This window comes from Coturnix japonica, chromosome 4 (genome assembly GCF_001577835.2).
Source record: "Coturnix japonica isolate 7356 chromosome 4, Coturnix japonica 2.1, whole genome shotgun sequence".
Classification (NCBI taxonomy): domain Eukaryota; kingdom Metazoa; phylum Chordata; class Aves; order Galliformes; family Phasianidae; genus Coturnix; species Coturnix japonica.
Genome location: NC_029519.1, coordinates 34,750,467 through 34,770,063, shown reverse-complemented (window position 1 = coordinate 34,770,063; position 19,597 = coordinate 34,750,467). Strand labels below are relative to the sequence as shown.

Genomic DNA, 19,597 nt, shown 5'->3' with positions numbered 1-19,597 from the left:
GGATAGGACTGTAAAATCATATGAGGGTTGGAAGGGACCTTGAATATCATCCAGTTCCATTCCCATGTGCAGGCAGGAAAATCAGCAGTATTGAGGAAATGTCATGCTGTGTCTGCATTGTCCCTCTGTTCTTAGGAAGAAACGGAAGAGGACAGTGACCTGTCGGACTATGGGGAAGAGGTGGATGGAAAAAGGGACTCTATTGCTGAGCCGTGTTTCATGCTGATTGGGGAGATTTTTGAGCTGCGAGGAAGTAAGCTGTAAACCTGCTTATTTGCTTGTGGAACCTGTCGGCCAAGAAATCTGGGGCGCTTTTTAATTCACATTTTTCTGTTTCAAAAAGTATTTGTGCAAGCTCTGTAGGCAACTAATCTGGCAAGGAGCTGTTTTGCAATAGTTCCTAACTCTTAAACTTTGGAATGAAAGCTCTATTACAGTGTAACATTGCTGTAAAAATGCCACTGGCAAGGGAGAGAATATACTTTTCCACTGTACCACCAGTGAAGCAATGTGGTCTTAATGTCCGTTTCAAGTGCATTATGGATGCATTTCAGTCCTATAGTCATGTATATCTTCAGTTTGTGTAATGGAAAAGATGCTATCGCTGCGGCACCTTTTGGTACCGGTTTTTTTCCTCCTTTATGTAACTGAGTGAAGAAAACTAATTTTTGTTCTATTGGAATGTGGAGCCACATTCAATGCTATAAAATTAACACTATAAAATTAGGTACAGGGTAATTATTACAAAATGCAGCCCCTTCCAAAAATGACAGATGTAGATTCCAAATATAGGCTTTTCTTCTGATGATGGTGAACAGCATGAAAGAAGTATTAGCCGTTAATTAATAGGAAGCACTCGCATTTGTTCCTTTGGCAGTGGAAGGTTGACTGTGTGAGTGAGAATGCTTTTGGAATTGCAGTGCTGCTGCTACATATACAGCATTGTAGTTGTAGGATACAGAAAGTCTTCCTTCTAGCATAAAAAGTGGTTGGGCAGTCTCATGATTCAGTACACTTAAATATTTTGGAACATTACAGCTTCCAGTATCAATGGCAAATGCATGATGCAGGTGTGTTTCTGTCATCTGCAGAACTTAGAAACTGTATAGCAAACAGTACAGAGAGAACAGTCAAGGAAAAACAGACTCTTGTACCTTAAGTGACATTTAACACAGGGGCGGGGCTTTTGGTTTGGGCTTTTAATGGGGATGTGATTATGGGTTCTGTAATGTTGGTAACTCTGTGACCTTTTTTTCCTGTCCTTTTTCATCATTCCAGTGTTTAAGTGGGTGAGAAAAACATTAATTGCACTAGTACAAGTCACTTTTGGAAGAACCATCAACAAGTAAGTGCCTGTTACTTGAACTGAACCTGCAACGTTGTTCCACAGGGAAAAGACTGAGCAGAATTGTTGAGAGTAACAATAATAATAATCTGGATGCTCTGTTGTGTATGATAATCCACATTTGTTTTCCATGGCTCAGTTTACAGTTAGGATGAAGCAGAGAAGCCACATTATGTGGATTATCTTTCAGCTCATTTATGCAGGACTTTTTCCGCTATGCAGGGATTTACTTTTGAAAGAAACAAAGAGACAGGGGAACCCTAAGAGACTTGACTTTTCAGTGAAGCAGCCTTGTGTATGTGATGAGTCCTGTTTTTCTGAATGACCTGTCTCTCAGTAGCTCTTTGTGGAATATGTATTTGCAGGCTGCACTAGAGAGCAGCCTTCTGTATGCCTCAGTCAGATTATCTGTACTGATCTCCATTGTAGAGCACTGCTGGTCAGTACAGTGTGCTGAATGCTATTGGAATTAGTGCCTGTAAATTGAGGTAGTTACATGAAGATTAGTGTTGCTTCCACTGTTTTTAGTGCGGGGGGAAAAAAAGCAGATTTGGATAAGATGTGATGCACTCACTTTCATGCTTTTTTACAGGCAAATCCGTGACACTGTACATTGGATGTTCAGTGAAGCGATGCTTGTTTACTATATTGGTGTGTTTCGAGATGCTTTTTGGCCAAATGGAAAGTTAGCCCCGCCACCGACTGCCAAGAGCGATGAACAAAGGCAGGAGACCAAACAGCGAGCACAGCAAAAACTACTTGAAAACATTCCAGGTGAGAACACCTCCATTCTGCTTAATCCCAGATCCAATAACCAGTAAGGAAACCGGTTAATCAAATCCTGTTCTGCTGTATTTTAGATTTTTAGTCATTAGACACAAATGTGTAATGACCACATATTGCATTAACACTTAAAAAAAAATTGTCACCAAGATGCATAAATTATTACTTAACTCAGCTGACTTGAAAGTGAAGGGTACCTTCCCAACCAGTGACTTGAGTTACCTGCGTGCTTTTATAAGGTTGGCAGATGGCATCTATGCATCTAACTATCTACCATGAAGGGCAGCATTTCATTTTCCAGCCTTATGTGTTTTGGGGTAGTAGTGTTGGTTGGACACTAGCTAGCAGGAGTGAAGCTGTACGCTGAAGTCATGTTTGTTGCAGATACTCTGCAGAGCCTCGTTGGACAGCAAAATGCCCGCCATGGTGTAGTGAAAGTGTTCAATGCGCTGCAAGAAAGAAAGGCCAACAAGCATCTACTCTATGTGAGTAACCAGAAAAGTGGGCTTTTAATTGTAGAACCTTCTTAATTGCTGAGATACACTCGGAATTGAAGCCCAGGGCGTGTGGTTTTGCACATGTAGCAGTAGTATGATACTAATCTCTGCAAGTAACTCTTTTGTTCTTGAACAAAGTCAGAAAAAAACATTCTTATTTCATCATTTGAATCATTTTAAGTAACAAAAAGCTGTTTAAAATATGGTATTGCTTTTGTCTACAAGAGTCTCCATACCATCCAAGTTACTCAACTTGATAAGGTATGCACTGATTTGTTACAGCTGAGAAGAAGCAAACACTCAGTGCATTGCTTGGAGAATTTGAGGCTTTCGGAACAGCAGTTACATGAAACATGAGCAGAAGGATCTTTTGTGCTGCTCTTACCTGTGATGTTCTGTATATATCAGAAAGGTTAAAAGGAATGCTAATTTGGCATCAGTGTTCACCTTATATCTTCTCTGTTTTTCAGGTTTTGCTGGAACTGCTGCTAACTGAACTGTGTCCTGAGCTACGAGCTCATTTAGAGCAGCTTAATGCCACTTAGGTTTGAATCTGCACAAGTGGACCACTAGAGAAATGTCTATGTCCAATAATAGACATTAAACTTATTTTCCTCTTTTCCATAGAGGGCTGCGGACTATGATTATTTTTAGGGTTTTTCTTTTTCCTCTTGAGACTTCTTTTTTTTTTTTTTTTGTGAAGTAAACATACTTGAAAAGATCTGATGCTGTAGTAGGGTAGACAAAACAATGTTGTATAGTTGCCAATTTTTATTTAAACTGTTCTATTTGACTACTCTTCTGTTTGAAATATAGATTGAAAAAATAAATGTTCATATAAGCTCAAAGAAACCAGAAGCTATTTTAAACATTTATGAAAAGAAGTTTTGCTTATAGTGGTAAACTAATGAATGTTGTACAGTTCTAATCTCCTCGCTGAGGATCTGAGCATTCCTTTTTTCTCGTGCATTGAAAAAGCCTTGTTGTGCAATATTACATGTAAAGCTATTGTGATGATTTTATCAATTTTGTTTTTACCAAAGATTTCCTGTAGTTTGAAGCACTTGTAAGCAATAAATAAGAAAATTCAATTTAAATACTCAATGATTAGGCTGTATTAACCACTACTGAATGAGTCTGACAGTGCCCGTTTCATAAGGAATACTTATGTTTTAGACTTACTGAAGTCTGTGTCTGAAATACGTATTTTAAACTGATATCTCCAACCAGAATGCCTGTGCTAAACGTGAGGTCAGCGGGTAGTGCTTACAAACTGCTTCTGTGAATGACTAAGTAGATAATAATTACACTATTCCAATAGCTTCCCTGATATTACTCAGGGCTGTTTTACTCGGTTTCAGACAACCTTCAAATCTTTATTTTATACAAAGGAAGGAAAAAAGAAACGTCTTCAGTGTTTTTGTTTTTTTAAATTTATGTGGAAAAAAAAAAGTGTAAATATGGTCTTAAAGCCCATCTAAGTAATTAAACATCAAAAAGCTCTGGGTGCCATTCACTACTTTATTTCAAATTCAGTGTAACCCATCTGCTGCAGTGAAATCAGTGTTCTTATTAACATCTCACCTCCTTTTGCGACAGAGCTGAACAGTTCTCAAGTGACAGCACAGCCCTAGGAAGCTTTCCCACATGTACCACGCTTAACAAGTAAGCAGGTATTTAGAAGTGTGCAGGCTTACCACAGCCATCAGTAAACTTCCCAGTGGTGTCGTATGATGAAAGATTCACTGTAACATATTCAGACATATGCAGTCCTAACCAAAAGGTCTTCCAGCTGTTTCTAATACAGAGGTAGCGTAATCACATTATGAAGAAGGATAGAAGAAATGGGCCTCGTGTGGCCTAGAGACATGCTTCCACACCGATGTCTTTTCTTCTGTGGTTCTGTAAGTAGAATTCACTAGTAGTAAAAATTGGCATGGTTCAAACTGTAAGGTGACTTATTGTAGGAAGTGTGTGTAATACCTGCCAGAACTGAAGGAAACACTTAAATTCTTCCAAGATTAGCTTTCAGTTCAAGATCAGCAGCAACAGCAGGATCCAGAAGGCACGCCTTTGAAAACAAGGAACATGGAGAACTAGCTTGTGGCCAAAACAAAATTGTACGCTGCCAATACAACACCAGTAAGGATGCCATTTTTTAGTGGAATCCTGATGTACTTTTCCAGCATCTTCTTATCTAGGACTACTGGCAAAAGTGTTCACAACAGCCAACCTTGTGTTTCTTTTCTGACCTCTACTTATCCTCTCAAAGGCTTTTCACAACTAAAATCTTTTAAATGCTAAATTCAGCCAATTGCTTGCAAGTTCTGCTAAGCCTTTTCTATCAGTGGCTGCCCTGAGTAAGGAGTCACAGAAATTGCCAGCTGCTAGCTTAATATTTGCATAGATAACTCTCCATTTATTTGGACTGCGCACCCAGCTGGGCCCTGACGTGTTTTACTTGCAGAAGCAAATGATCTCTGTATGCAGAAATCAGAGCGTTTTAGCAGGACTGCAACCACGCTTCTGCACTCCCTGCAGTTAGCACAATCGTCTTGCCTTTACTTACAGGCATCACTAATGTAATTTAGTTTTCAGAAGCCATTATTAGTCTTTTTCCTCAGGCAGTAAATCTTCCTTCAACATTAGCACTTATTTAGAAAATACAATCTGATTTTTCCCCCTATGCACAAGTGTTAGTAACTCCTCAATCAATAAGAATATAATAAAAATGGTACAATTACTTGAGTAATTTGGGGAGTTCCATCCTCCACCTTACTAAGCTTTTTGCTGACTTCCATGGAATGTTTTATTTGTCATTATGAATTGTTTGCTGAGGCAAGTGGGCAGACTGTATCCTTCAAGGCTCTTCAGTAGTTTTCAGTACAATTTTATTACTCTTTGTTTTCTTGCAGAGTTTTTAAAGAATATTATTTAAGCTAGAGCCTTTTGTAAAACAAAACAGTGAGTTTAAAGACACACATCCAAGGCATCACTCAGTCTCAGGAGATATAAATTTGGCTGCAAGGCTTTAGAGTCATAGAATCACCAAGGTTGGAAAAGACCTCTCCCATCATCCAGTCCAATTGGCACCAATATTTCCCACTAAGTCACATTCCTCAGTACAACACTTCCTTGTACACCTCCAGGGATGGTAACTCCACCACCTCCCTGGGCAGCCCATTCCTGCACCTGACCAGCTTACCTTAGAATAGTATTTTTTAGCAGCAGCTTCATCTTTCTCTATGCCTCGGCCGAGATGGAGGCACCTAGCCAAGTAGAAAGCAGCCATAGCAATCCCTTTGGCTATATATGCGGGGAGACAATCAGTCAGCGTTGCTAGCATCTCAACGTTGTCATTTTCTGTAGTCCTGTTGTAGAATTCACAGCATTAGGTTAGATAATGCTATTGTGGGCCACTCACTGCTGAACTACCACTGAATTACCAGAGCTGCTGCTATACAGCGGCATATGCAGGGGTCAGGTGTTTACAGAAGCTACTTGCATGCTGGTGATGACTAATTCGTGCTTCAGGCTCAGAAAATGCATATACAGTATGCATCCCAATGAGCAGCAAGTGATGCAAAGCTAAAGCACAGTGGTGTGGCACCACCTGCAGCAGCTACCTCTAGGTCTCATCCCAGGCTGTGTTGCTTAGGGGGGTTACTGTGGGGTCCCAACCACTAACAAGGCAGAAGATAGTGGGCAGAGATGACATGAAAATAGAGGTTGTGGAGAGCAGAACACCTCTAGGGGTTTAAAATAGGAGCTCAGCCCAGACTGTGGACAAGGAGACCGGAAAACAGGGCTCTACCTGAGATTGTAATTCAAGACTGGTTTGCTTCACAGCAACAGGAAGAGAAATTCATCTATACCAAATAACTCAGAACCCTACTGACTTAATTTTGGTAGTGGTCTGCTATTCTCCCTTTAAGAATGAGGTCTTGCAAATCTCTTGATCTTGAGAAGACAAGTTTATGAACTTAATCACTTTCATTTAGGTAAGGCTGATTGCCTTTTATGAATATAATAAGAAATGAACCAAAATTAACTGACCTTTTGGCTATGGCAACAGCTGTTGAGAAGAATTTTCTATTGTAATAATATTCCACAAGGTGGCCTTGAGCATAGACATTTCCTCTTTCTGCTGCTGCTTTCAAGCACTCCAGAGCAGCCTTAGTGTTGCGACGTATACCTTGTCCATAGAGATACATAACACCAAGCGCACCCTGTGATTCCAGGTTTCCGTTGCCACATGCTTCTGAGTGCCAGAAGAAGGCCTAAGCAAGAGGCACAACATTGTTTCCTGTTTATCTCAACAACTGATTTGCATTATTTAATTAACTTTTGATATGATGATGTATTATTCACTTTAGCTGGCTGTCTTGCGTACCGTTTCATTCAAACCCGTTACATCAACCAGTCAGTAAAAAGTGCTTATAGCAGGACCATCTCCTCATATGGGCTTAAATGAATGATAATGTCTAGGATTACTTAGATTACACAGTTTTAAAGGGTCAAATAAACCACCACAACCTTTCTGTGAAACCCAAAATTAGTTGGGACTCATGAAATATATACAGGGTGCGAGTGAGCTTTACCTTCTTCAGATCTCTTAGATCTGGCATGGAATAAAGCATCCCTAAAGTACTCTGGGCCTTTACGCTGGCTTCTGGATTCCCATGGTCTGCAGCAATAAGCCACAACCTGGGAAAATAGAAACAAAGGAAGTTCAACAGCAGCATCTCAGCATCTTCAGCTCATCGGGACAATCACTGTCAGCAATCACCTTTCAGCCTCTTCGGTTGAACACTGAGCGCCATACCCTTCATAATGCGCTCTGCCAAGATTGTATGCAGCCGCAAACCTCAAATGTCTCGCTTCTGGGGAATCAGAGTTGAGTATTTTCTTCATGTATTCCACTCCTTTTTCCTACAATTGAGGTGTTATAATCATTACATTTTGACTGCAAAACCTCCCTTTAAAAGTGTGGTCAGTGCACTGTGCGGAACCGTCTGGTAACTATTGGAACAAATGCTGCTTCTAAATGGCTATTGTTCTATAATATACATTAATCTTTATTTCCCAGTGCACCCACAGTAATTACTGGATGTTCAAAGCCAGGTTGGATGGTGCCCTGTGCAGCCTGGTCTGGTACCAGACATGGAAGTCGGTGTCCCTGCCTGTGTCAGGGGGTTTGCAGCTTGGTGATCCTTGGGATCCCTTTTAACCAACCTAAGCTATTGTACGACTATGAATCTATGCCTTTACTTGGACACCTTGTAACTTCATCTCTCTTGCCTTTACTTCCAGAACGCCTGTTTTGGTGTGCTTGGTTTTGAGGATTTCTTCAGCCCCGATGCCTCCATTGATGATACTTTGTGAGCATCCGTACCTTCTAAACCAGTCACTTATTGATCTTAAATGATCAAGTTTACAAAGAAGCTCTTAGTAATTAAAAATCACGATTATAAGAAAAGTAAAAAATACAGCTCCGTTACTCACGGGGTCCTTATCAGTGCCTAGTCCATCGTAGTGCATTACACCAAGCTGATACAGCGCCTGAAAATCCGTATCCTTGATCTTTTCAAACTGTATTAATGCTTCTTCATACCTCCCCTGGGAAAGAAGGATGAAGAGAGTGCACCAAATGAGGAGTATTTGGTGTATAGCGAAACGAGCATTTTGCTAGCAAAAAAAGAACAAAACAAAACGTGACCTGGCAGAAAATGGAAAGAGAGTGAGTTACCAACTGCAACAACACTGGAAATGGTGGAAACACTTGGGACTTCCAACTAAGGGTTCAGTGTTTTCAGGTATACGTACAGAAAACCACCCAAATATTGGTATGCAAGTGAAGGAGAAACAGGTGCATGCAGGACAAGGGTTCTGCAATCCATCTCATCACCTCAGAGCAGCAGTGCACCGGCACAAGCATCTCCTGTTGCTTTTTAAGGTGTCGTTTAGCACCAAAACTGAATGGAGTTTGCTCGTAGCTACTTTTAAAAAGGAAAACCCCAACCTCTTCATAGTACTGCTGTCCTTGTAGAAAACACGCCCAGGGATCTCCATCTTCTGCTCTCCTCTCCAGCAAGGCAGCGTGGCTGTTGTCCTCTGCGCAGAGATAAGACACGTTGGTTTGTTCCCAAAAGAAGGAAACAGTAAGCAAAGAAAACAAAAGGCATCACAGAATCACAGAATGATCTGGGTTGGAAGGGACCTCAAGGATCATGAAGCTCCAACCCCCCTGCCTGGCAGGGCCACCAAACTTCCACAATTACTAGATCAAGTTGCCCAGGGCCCCATCCAACCTGGCCATGAACACCTCCAAGGTCGGGGCAAGATGAAAAGGAGCGCTGCGCAGCGCCGCAGGTGCAGGCGCCTGCATGAGGGCCGCACTGCCAGAGGCGGAAACAACACGGAGGAAGGGCCCTGGAAGACACAGCCGTGCCAGCCCTTCCATGAAGGAGCCCCCCGAGCCCGTACCCAGCAGGCAGGCGGCCCCCCTGCCCGCGGCGTGGGGCAGGGCCTCGCTCTGCACTTCCATGGCGGCCCGCCCCGCCCCGAGCGCCGTTACCGCCCGCCCCGGCCGCCGAGAGGGGGAAGGCGGGGCGCTCGGTGCTGCTCGTGGCACGGCGTTGGAACGAGGGAGGGGCTGGATGGTACCTTCAGGCTCCATTGGAGAACGTCTGTTCGTACAGCGATAAAAGCTAGCAGTCTGCAATGCCAGGTTCTCCTTGCACACCATTTCAGCAGTTCCGTAAATAAATCTGGTGTTGCATAAGTTGGAAGCAGATACGTATACACTGAAAGTTATGGTGCTGCTCCAAATGAGTGCTGTATAGAATGGCACACAGAAGGCTCCCCATGTTTTTTTTCCATGGTAAGGTATTCTCAGTGACACCCAGATGGAGGAGCTGACAAAGAGGGCAGTTTTCTTGTACCACAAACATATTCTGATGCTCTGATCACAGCAGACGTAGAACATTTATTTGTCCATATGTCAGGTCTGGGTCTCCTGGCTGACAAAAGAAATGCCTTGTAATCCCAGTCAAGTTAGTGGGAATCCAAAGGCCGACAAGTTGACTGGACAATGAACACAATGGCTTGATGTACGCTGTCACATTGGCTCCTTCTGAGGAGGAGGAAAACTCATTTATTTTCACTTCTTACAGAAGATGGCTGTTTGGCTTTTTCCTACAGTATTTGTATTCATACAGCTATAAATAAATAAGCATAGGATAATTTAGTCCCTCACACCCTTTCTGTGTAACTGGGAACAAAAGTTAAAATTCAGTCCATACAGATTATTTTTTTTTCCTTAACCATCACCCAAAATACCATTATCAGCAGTGACAGCAGTGCATGATGGCTTTGAATAGACTTGTACTGTGAAATCTACCTGGCTCTACAGAACCTGAATGGTAAGAGTCCCTTTTATTTTCAGCAGGAAAGAATTTCATTAAATAAAAGGCTCAGACATTTAACTTCTAGAGCTTTTAAGCATAATAAAATTGTTATATAAACAAAGTTATCTTAGCCAAAAGGAAGGAAAGAGTAGCAGTTAGTTAATAATTGATTAAAAAAAAATGCAGTTCACAGCAGATAACTCTCTTATTCTTTGAGATTTCATTAAAAAAAAAACCAAACAACAAATCTTGATTTAAATCAGGTATGTATCATTTCTATTTCCACCGGGTTTTGATCAGTCTATCTATTAGTCTGCTAGCTAACAAGACAGTTACTTCTAGGCCTGCTAGTACACTGGCTAAGCATGTTCTTGCATAAGATTGGGATTTAAATAGTTGTTGGTCGCTGAGGTAGGCACAGGTTATAATAGGCATCCTTGCTCCAGAAGTCCGGGCCCTTCCAACCACACCAGCCCTGGCCAGGAAGAAGAAAAGACATCATTTAAATCTGCTATGAGTTCCGTTTTTCACATCCATTGTTAAATGAAGATCCATCTTACTAATTCTAATCTGTATGAATGATTTTCAAGTATCTCTAGAATGCAGTGACACACAGAATGACCAATTCCTAGTTGACCACACATTATTTAATTACATATTTGCATTCACAGATACACACGAAGTCTCACCTTTTCCAAAATAACATGCAGGTCTTCTCCTCCAGTGTAATGTGGGTCCAGAATCAGATATTTTATGTGCCCTGTAGTCTCATTCCATGCCACTCCCAGTATTGTGTGAGCCAAAACACCTCCACCTAACACAGGAGGAAAACAAATCGTTAACTTTTTTTTCACCAAGACTGTCCAAAACTAAATTGTGTGGTTTTCTAGGCTCCCTTGAGAAGAGCATAATTTTAATTCACTGAGGGTTTTGACCATCTCTTGTAAACTGAATCAGTACTAATTGAAATGAAGTTCAGCAGAGGAAGGCCACAAACACTGACTGGCATTCTTCCACACTCAAGTACTCACCGATCATAACTGGAGTTCCTTCAGTCTTGAAATGATTAGCAAGTTCTCTTCCCTGCAAAGCGAGTTCCGAACCCTGGCTAGGTAAGAAATAGAATGCGAGATCTGTCATCCCCACAAGGCTTAGTATTTTAAATTATCCATCACATTCATTAACTGCACAGGTAGAATTTAGATTTTTTCTGTGTTAATCTCTTGGGACAATCTGAAAAAAACATTCTTTATGCAACTGAAGGGATTCTGTCTGGGCTACTGAATTCACTGTAAGCCTCACTGCCACTGAAGCACCTGGAGTTGCTCAGGTTCTACCATGCTTCTGCTGTTTGCCTCTCATAGTGGGGACAGCCAGTAAACCCCAATGGCTCCCTTCAAGAGATAAAAAAAAGCACCAGACTGTCTGTGAAGCTCTGTTTGCATAAAGAAAGAGTTACAGGTGCTAGTTGAAAGTAAGTCTGAGAGAAAAATGCAGCCTTTCTGATCTGGTCAATGGCAGTGGATAGCATGACAAGTCTCCTCAGCATGCTAGCAAGGCTGGCATTTCACAATCCTGTAAAACATTGGTGCTCCCTGGCAGCAGAACAGTTTTGAATAGAATTTTCATACAGGCTGGGTTAGTGTGCATTCTCTATTCCATTATTTCATTTATCACAGAGTGCTCAGAGATTTGTTCTGCTTACTGCTGTCCAAGTGGTAGAAATCCAGTCATTTTATTGCCAGTAAATACTGAATGTCATTCTTTTTCTCCTAAATGTATTCATAGGGTTCTTTATTGCACATAAAAGTGTCAGATTGTCAGAAGGGAAATAAATCCCTTGTGTTAATGTCACACAGATCCAGGGAGGGGGCACAATTTCCAGGCTGCTCTGCAATGTGCCTCAATCCTGCACTTGGATGGGGTAATAATTTACTGTCAGTGCGTGCCTCGTGATTGACGGACTGTGTTCCTGTTGTTCCAAAAACTGTGTGCAGATGGAAGGGAAACAGGCTGAATTTTTGCACATCAGCTAATGCAGACAGTTAAACAATTTAAGGAAAATGTCTTCCATAATTACCAAAGTACTGAAAATATATGGATTCTTACCTGACAAATAATATTTTTGATGTTATTCCAAAGAGTTGATTCAAGACAAGCTGCACCTCGATTGAGCCAATCCATTGCCGTGACCCAACAAATGCTGCAGGTTTGTCTCCGGCATCAACCAGGGCCTTTGCAACGTTAACACAAAGAAGTAAAACAAAACTCAACAACGTAGTGTAGATTATTCCACCATTCTTTTTTTACGTGAAAGAAATAGGTGTATAAATACAGATGTTATGACCTTGCCAGTCAAAAGCAAACAGATGGTTATTGAATTCATTCACTGTGGTTTAGTTTTGGGAATGTCACTTGGATGGTGATACAACAGTGCCAGTAAGAAGAGAACATGGAGCTGGGCTCAGACTTCAGTCTGAGATGCTGTGCTGTGTAATATTGGAGCATGCCATTTGCACTGGAGAAGCCACTTCACAGACTGAAGTGCCTGGATTCAAGGCACCTAAGAAAGGGATCCATAAAACAGGAGCCTGAGAAAGAGTCCCCCAAAATAAATCAATGCATAGCATCTGGGAACCAAATCAGCAATCACAGCCAACAGAAGTCTGTTTTAAAACTGATTTTATATGACAGATTGCATCCTTTGTTCTCTTTTATTTGGCAAAAATAGTGAAAACATTATAAACAGAGCTTCTGGCAGAACATTAATCCAAGGAAATACTTTGAAAACTATTTTAATGAAGCTTATTTGTACACAAACATTTGGAGAAAGAAATGTGAAGTCTCAAATGTCTTAATCTGTGTATGGGAATCGTTAGGTCCCAGCCTGAACCAGTGATTAAGCACCAGGTGTGGAGGTGTGGCTAATCCAGGGAGCACCTGAGCAACCTGAGGCAGACCCTGGGTCCACCCCTCCTCACAATCATTTAAGGGTTATCAGCCACAAGAGCAGTATCTCTATTTGGTCATTATGTTCTTCTTGAGATTCTGTCAGCCTTTGGAGGGAGGTAAGTTGCTTTTTTCCTGTATTGCTTTCTAAACTAAATCCTGATCATACCTTTATAAGTGTGTTCCTATCCTAGTAGAAGGCATTATTGCACCTTCTGTTGCTGAACAATTTGCCATTTAAGAGTAATCTTTACAAACTTTTCTAGGTAAGCAAATAAGTATAAAAGAATTGATTTGCATGAGCATTCTGTACCTGTTGAATTTCTTTATGTGTTGGTATAGGTGCATCAGTGTAACCTTGCTGCTTGAACCAAGAACAGATGGTCTGCAGAGACCGATAAGCGCAACCCCAGCCGCTGTCATCAATCCGATCTTGCATATAGTGGTGATAACTATATATGCCATGTACTAAAGCAACCTGCACGGAGACAGATAATGGAAGTGAATCTGATCATGCTAAGATCAAATAAAGTGTATATGACTGTCACTTTATTCACACATGACTGCTCCTCTTTTGCATACTAAACATCTCTATTCATAGTTTTATTTCCTTGTGTTGCTTTAGAGATACTTTTAAAATACATACTAAAAATGTGAGGTATCTTCTAAAATTGTGTATGTTATTTTATAAGACAATGCAGTTTGGGCAGGAGGGGGAATAGAGGAATATGATATACTAAAACAATGCTATTTTGTGTGGAGAAACTACTTCACTTAGGAGACCTGGTTAAATAACATCATATAGATTATCAAAAAAGGTACAGAAATGAATTTGCTTCTTTAAATGGCAAATTGCAAATGAAATAAAACACCTTTAAAGAAGTTACATCTTGATTGAAACTTACCACACCAGACTCAGGACCAGGTGAATTAAGATGTACATGTGGATTTCTGAGATAGCCATCTTTATATGGTTCATCTGGAAAATGGTAAGCATTTGCTCTCTTGAAATACGGTCTGTCACATGGCAGGTTGAACAACCCATGCAATTCCTACATGCCAATTAGAATAAAAGTAAAGAGTACTACTCAAATTACATTGGTTTTGTCTCTATTATTAATTATAATCTTAACAGAACAGCTTAGTGAATGTCATTAGGTTGATATCCAGCATGTATGTTTAGTGCTAGACCTTGCCTCTAAGGAAGCTGATGGAGGTTCACATCCCCTGTTATTTCACATGGTTTTGCTTACACATTGCTTGCCTCTGCAGACCCATTCAAGATATCATGAGTAACAAATATAAAAGTGTGATAAAATACATTATAACACAAACAAGTTATATATTTTTCTCTGTAGTAGTATAGATATATACAGTGAATTATAGTCTTAAATAGTATCGAAGATGCAAAAAATGGCATGCTATGACAAATTAAAGATACAGAGCTTATGGTTCAAGCTGATTCAGTCTATTTTTATGTTGCAAGCAGAGCTTAGATTTTAACTACATCCAGAGATGTACCGTCAGGTTATCTCAGTATTTGTTGTATACTGGCTAAATGAAAACACTTTACCTTTCTGTAACTTTCCAGTTGATCATCTGAAATACCTGTAGGGTATGAAATTGTTACAAGGTGATTTTTTCCTGGTAACATGAAATGAAACTGTTCTGGTACCACAATTGATGTTCCCTTCATGTATTTCATGATGCATCTTTCCATATCAGTTAATTGCTTGTGAATTGCTTTCACCAGGAGATTTTGCACCCTGTGAATTATAAGGGACAGTACTTAACTAGCAGAGCAGTGGTGGTAGATCACTTTCAATTCTCAGTTAAACAGTACTTGTGCACACTTGCACCTTCTCTGAACTTCTCACTCCTTCAATCCACTCCCACAGAGAAGGATGAGACTTCAGTGTGCTTTGCTCAAAGCACAACACTGTTCAGAGGGGCTGCATCTTTAGTGATTCTGCCCTTTGAAGTGCTGGTACCCCACCCTAATCTGCTGGTGGGAACACAACCATTATCATGCAAGTTAAGTATGACTCTGTCTCGAGTGGATGTATATATATACACACATACGTACGCACACTTCATACATCAAACAGAACCAAATCCTATGGGAAAAACAAGGAAAGAATACAAAGACTGCATTTCCCACCTCTACCTATCCCTCAGTGTTATTTTGATAATACAGTTATCAGATGTACTCTTTTATACACACTGGCTTGTAAGAATGACAAGGATCTTTACATTGTTTTCCTTTCTTAATTCCTTGCTAAGCAATGGCTCTCAGTTATCCCATCTACCAGACACTGATTAACTGAATTTTTATAGGCAGCAAAAAGATTGTCTCATGATTATTAAGACTTAAGAAGTGTCTATAGGAATTGTTATTGCTTACACAAATTTCAGCACAAGAATACTGCATGCTAGTTTATTACATTGATACATAATAATGATAGCTTTCCTTTACAAGAAAAATGAAGTGGAAAATGAATTAGGGGAAAAAATTACAAGTTGAGGATAATACTTACTTTCCCCACGTTTCTTCTGGAGAAACAGCTACAACAACATCAACTGGCAATGTCATATTAATGTAGTGGTGCTCCTTATTTTCTCTTTCGATGACTGGAGCCAAAGCATCTAATGAAGACGTCATCTCTAACATGAGGTCAATATTGATTACTTGCTGCTGCACAGAATAAAGACACCAACAGTGTATCTCCAGCAATCCATTCTCCAAGAGAACAAAAGGAAAGCTCTACAGAGTTTGATGTAAAGTCCAGTAATGAAATAACTGGGTTAAAGATTAAAACTTCTATGTACTGATCTGCATTCATGCAGAACCTTAACAGCTTAAGGGTTTTTTTTCATAAGTTATTTAAATGTGTCCTTTTGCATAGGTAAGGGTAGGAAGGGCAGATTAATGACTTCTAAGTGATAGGTGGTCAGACAGAAATTATTAGTGTGGTGAGTCACGTACCGTGTCTTGTAGCTTTTTATCCTTTTTTTTGCCAAGCTTTCGTCGGGTCTCATCATCTTGATCAAAGCTGAAGTATCAACAGAAAGAGCAACTTCTAGAATATGCAATGATTCCATTATAAAATCATCTTTTCTTTTTAAATATACTCACTGTATAAATTGTTTTATCTCCTTACAAGCAGAATCATCAGTCAGCTCTGGAACACTGCTGATCCCATTGTTGGGCCACACATAGACTGAACTGTGGCAGATTCTTAATACAAGGACATCTGAGGACAGCTTGTTTGCAAGATCACTGAAGACGTATTTTAATGTGCTTTTTGCTGATGCTTCTGAAACACATAAAGTATAAAATTCAGTTTAAAGATTCTCTCATTTCTGTGATGGCTGCCGGACAAACTTTTTTAATTGATGTTTTGCTAATGAACGTAAATGCAAGTGTTATTATAATCAGAAAAATAACTATGAGAACAAAAAGTAAGATTTCACTCAGGTCTGCCTCAACAAAAGCATACTGTTTTCCTCGGCTTCCAGTAACAACCTACACTGTCATAGATTCTCCCATCAGTAATTCTTAACCGAGCCTAAAGCTTCAGGCTTCTGTGGACAGAAAAGCAGAGAGGATGGCTTTGATCCATTGGCCTCTGGGTTATGGGCCCAGCAAGCTTTTAATGTGTGTAATGCTCAATTGTATTTCTTCAACTTGTTAACTTAGAAGGCGGTAGTGGCCAAATCTACACTCAAAGTCCTTAAAAGCTAAATTATTAGGGAAAAAAACAAACCAAACTTGTGCCTGGATACAGCCAAGGTCAGGCAGGAGGGGCTCTGAGAGCCTGATGGAGCTTTAGGTGTCCACATTCAGTGCATGGAGTGGGGCCACGTGGCCTTTAGGGGGGTCCCTTCCAACTCAGGTTATTCTATGATGTAGTAATATGCCCAGAAAACAATCAATTTAATACATTTTTAAAATCTCTGATAGCCTTACAGACGCACCATCGGTAGTCGCTAGCTGAAATGCCAAATCCAAGCCGCCTCTTATTCTGAAGAGTATATCCATCGCTTCCAGGATTACCTAGGGAGGAAAAAAAAGCAGTCATTATTCCAACACGCTTTCTCTCAGGATAAACTTGACTTCCAACGCCACGGTACAGCCGGACTTACCACGTCCGGCATCGCCGCAGCAGGGGCCGAGCCCGGCCGCTTCTCTGTGCGCACGCGCAGTCCGCCCCGCAGGAAGGGCCGTACCAATGTAGGAGGCGGGGAGGAGGTGGGATGTTTATTTTGGATGCTTATTAGAAATAACCACTAAAAAATGATCAGAGGAGGGCTTGCAACTTTTTGTCACTGCCCATGGAAGTAAATGCCAGACGTACCCCTGAGGAACCTGACCGATTCTGAACGGCAGCAGCAGAACGTTTCTACATCCTTTAACAGGCAGCGCCTTGAGAGGAATTAAATCAATGCCTGAATTTGCTGTGATTCAAAAAAGTAAAATAACATCACAGAAATGCAAATAACATCACAGAAATGCTACTTCTGACTTTCCATATGTTAATCAGTCACCAGGTGTGGCTGCAGAACGTGCACATCAACTGCAGAGGGCGCGACAGCACTGGCCAATTGCTTCTGAATTCGTTGTTATTTGATGGCCTTAGTTCTGATTTGGAGCAAAATCTTGATTTCTTGTTTAGGAATTCACGTCTATAGAATGTATAAAGACCACTTAATTTTATACATGTGCCGTTCTGTGAAGCACCTGCTCGAGAGAGGGCAAGAGCTTCATCTTTTCAATCCCCTTCAGCAAAGAAAAACGAGCACCTGCACTTTGCCACAGCATATTTATGAATTAAATGCGGGTTACAAGTAATTGTAATTTTCTCTGAAATATCTAAGGAATTGCTTGTGCATCCAGAAACAAATATTATTCTGCAAATCTTAGATGTATGTTGTGCTGAGAGGAATAGATATTTGTACAAAATCTCCTTAAAACATGACGTTATCTTTGTTGTTTTTAGTTACAGGGCTATCATAGAGTCATTATTGCTGGTCTGGCTGCAGTTCTTCTTCCCTATGGCTTGGTTCTTTTCTCTCCTTCGTGTTCTATTTTAAAGTCAGCCAGTATTCCTCAGGTGGTCACGGAAGTTAAATTATTGCTGGTAGTCAGATATGCTTTTCTATGAGGTGATATTATTAGGAAGCTGAGAGACCATCATTGTTCTGCAGGGGGCTGATGGGAAATGCATACGGTGCTTTGCAGAGAATAATAATAAGTTTCAGAGATCTGATGCTGGTTTTTGTTCCTGAAAGTCAGTTTTACTACCAGCTTCAGCAAGAGTAAGAGTAGGTCCTTTGTTACTTTGTCAGTGCTTGTCCACTTAAGCCAGTTTATATGCTGAGAAACAAACTGAGTTGAGTCCTGACCTGAAGTAGAGAGTTGCTGTGGTTAAAGCCAAGCACAACTTTGCATCCAAAGGTGTGAATTCCATATTTTGCATCCTCTGAGTTCAGAACATAACTGTGAGTTACGGAAAAATGCCCAATAGGTGCATTTACCTTAATTACTGTGGCAAGAAGATTGGTATAGGCCAATGAAATTTCAGGGTGGGAGAAAATCTTTTATCATCAGGTGACTGCAGTGCTAAACCTATATTGAAAGCAAAGCTCTTGTTCGAGTTACGTTATTATAGCAACCTAGTGTGGGTTTCTGTTATGAAAAAGCAGGTTGTTGAAGTTGATAGCTAGTTGATAATGTGTTGTAACGTCTTTGATTTCTGTTATTGAAGATAATGGTATTTCTCTATTTTTGGGGAAATATGTGATCGACTAAAAACTGCATTTTGCAGTGGGCACCACGATTAGTGTTTTCTAGGTTCTGTTTCTATACTGTATTAGATTTTCCATTGGTACTGAAGAGTCATTTCTTTCAGTGCCATCAGAGGGCTGTGTTTTTTGCTGTTACGAGGGAAAGCAGAGTTTTCTGGCAAATAGGGTATTGGCAGTTTGTACCTTTTAACTACATTCTATCAGCCTATGTACTTTGTCCTGGTGCTCAGAGCTTTTCTTTTTCCTACGAGATCACAGCAGCTGCAGAACTCATGGGCTGTGTGGTGTAATAATTGCTAGGGTGAAATGAAAGGCAGTGATGACCCTTGCTAGCAAGTTACAGCTGTGACACAAAGCTCAAGTGGGCCTGTTCAGCTTCTGCTCTTATGCTTTTGTTGGCTGTTATGTGAAGAAATCCAAATGTCTGGCTGAAATGATGTCTTGCCTTAAAGTCTAACTGTGCATAATCAAGTGTTTCCGAGCTGTTCTCATTAGCTGAACCTGTGGTTCATGCTGAAGATGACCAGATTGGTTGGGCTGAGCCATATGGATCCTGATGGCTGTATTGTTGAAACAATGAGAAAAAGGGCTGTTGGAAATATCCCCCTCTGCTCTGCCTTTTCTCAAGTTTGAAGGATTGTTGTTGATGTCTTTCTCCTTCCTTTGCTCCTGGTGTTCTGGTGCGGTGGTGGCTGAGGGAAGGAAGAGAGGTTTTGTTCAGTGTTGAAAATCTTTGGTGTTTTGTTTCTGTTAATGTTAAATTAAGATGCAGTTGAAATTGTAAATGTAGAGCAATGTTCTATTAG

At 40.6% G+C, this 19,597-nt stretch overlaps 3 protein-coding genes across 7 annotated transcripts in view; 1 reads left to right on the top strand and 2 right to left on the bottom strand.

Annotated features, from left to right (window-relative positions):
* The window catches only part of SNX25 (sorting nexin 25), a 46,982-nt gene extending 43,260 nt beyond the window's left edge, over positions 1–3,722 (top strand). The window contains exons 15-19 of the mRNA XM_015861380.2: positions 136–253; positions 1,279–1,345; positions 1,938–2,119; positions 2,513–2,613; positions 3,096–3,722. Coding sequence (XP_015716866.1) covers positions 136–253; positions 1,279–1,345; positions 1,938–2,119; positions 2,513–2,613; positions 3,096–3,170 — 543 coding nt within the window. The 3' untranslated portion in view covers positions 3,171–3,722. The remainder of the gene's footprint in view (positions 1–135; positions 254–1,278; positions 1,346–1,937; positions 2,120–2,512; positions 2,614–3,095) is intronic.
* Positions 3,307–9,641, bottom strand: LRP2BP (LRP2 binding protein). Of its 5 annotated transcripts, none has more exons than XM_015861397.2 (9): positions 9,292–9,641; positions 8,648–8,739; positions 8,131–8,313; positions 7,415–7,557; positions 7,227–7,332; positions 6,682–6,905; positions 5,831–5,996; positions 4,609–4,696; positions 3,307–4,527 (listed from the first exon to the last, which is right to left on the bottom strand). In XM_015861397.2, exons 1-8 carry the CDS (start codon positions 9,611–9,613, stop codon positions 4,631–4,633), a joined length of 1,302 nt encoding a protein of 433 aa, XP_015716883.1. In that variant the 5' UTR covers positions 9,614–9,641; the 3' UTR covers positions 3,307–4,527; positions 4,609–4,630. The 5 variants fall into 5 exon arrangements, with proteins under 5 accessions (XP_015716883.1, XP_032300446.1, XP_015716884.1 ...); XM_032444555.1 differs by having other exon boundaries at positions 4,613–4,696; XM_015861398.2 differs by having other exon boundaries at positions 8,131–8,244.
* Positions 9,642–10,042: 401 nt separating this feature from the next.
* Positions 10,043–17,224, bottom strand: UFSP2 (UFM1 specific peptidase 2). The gene is made up of 12 exons (XM_015861396.2): positions 17,130–17,224; positions 16,962–17,040; positions 16,120–16,300; positions 15,970–16,036; positions 15,521–15,675; positions 14,557–14,749; positions 13,889–14,035; positions 13,297–13,461; positions 12,144–12,268; positions 11,066–11,142; positions 10,724–10,848; positions 10,043–10,509 (listed from the first exon to the last, which is right to left on the bottom strand). The coding sequence occupies exons 1-12, from the start codon at positions 17,139–17,141 to the stop codon at positions 10,423–10,425; spliced, it is 1,413 nt and encodes a 470-aa protein (XP_015716882.1). The 5' UTR covers positions 17,142–17,224; the 3' UTR covers positions 10,043–10,422.
* Between the last annotated feature and the right edge of the window lie 2,373 nt (positions 17,225–19,597).

What these genes read in the sequence shown, in the direction of transcription:
- UFSP2 (XM_015861396.2), bottom strand. An exon ending in AACTGGAAAGTTACAGAAAG is followed by an intron (nt 14,036 to 14,556) that starts GTAAAGTGTTTT and finishes ATTGGCATGTAG; the next exon opens with GAATTGCATGGGTTGTTCAA. An exon ending in AGGAACTCCAGTTATGATCG is followed by an intron (nt 10,849 to 11,065) that starts GTGAGTACTTGA and finishes CTCCTGTGTTAG; the next exon opens with GTGGAGGTGTTTTGGCTCAC.
- LRP2BP (XM_015861397.2), bottom strand. Translation starts at nt 9,613, where the DNA reads ATGTTCTACGTCTGCTGTGATCAGAGCATCAGAATATGTTTGTGGTAC. An exon ending in TCAACCGAAGAGGCTGAAAG is followed by an intron (nt 7,333 to 7,414) that starts GTGATTGCTGAC and finishes CTATTTTCCCAG; the next exon opens with GTTGTGGCTTATTGCTGCAG. An exon ending in GCTGTTGCCATAGCCAAAAG is followed by an intron (nt 5,997 to 6,681) that starts GTCAGTTAATTT and finishes ATTCTACAACAG; the next exon opens with GACTACAGAAAATGACAACG.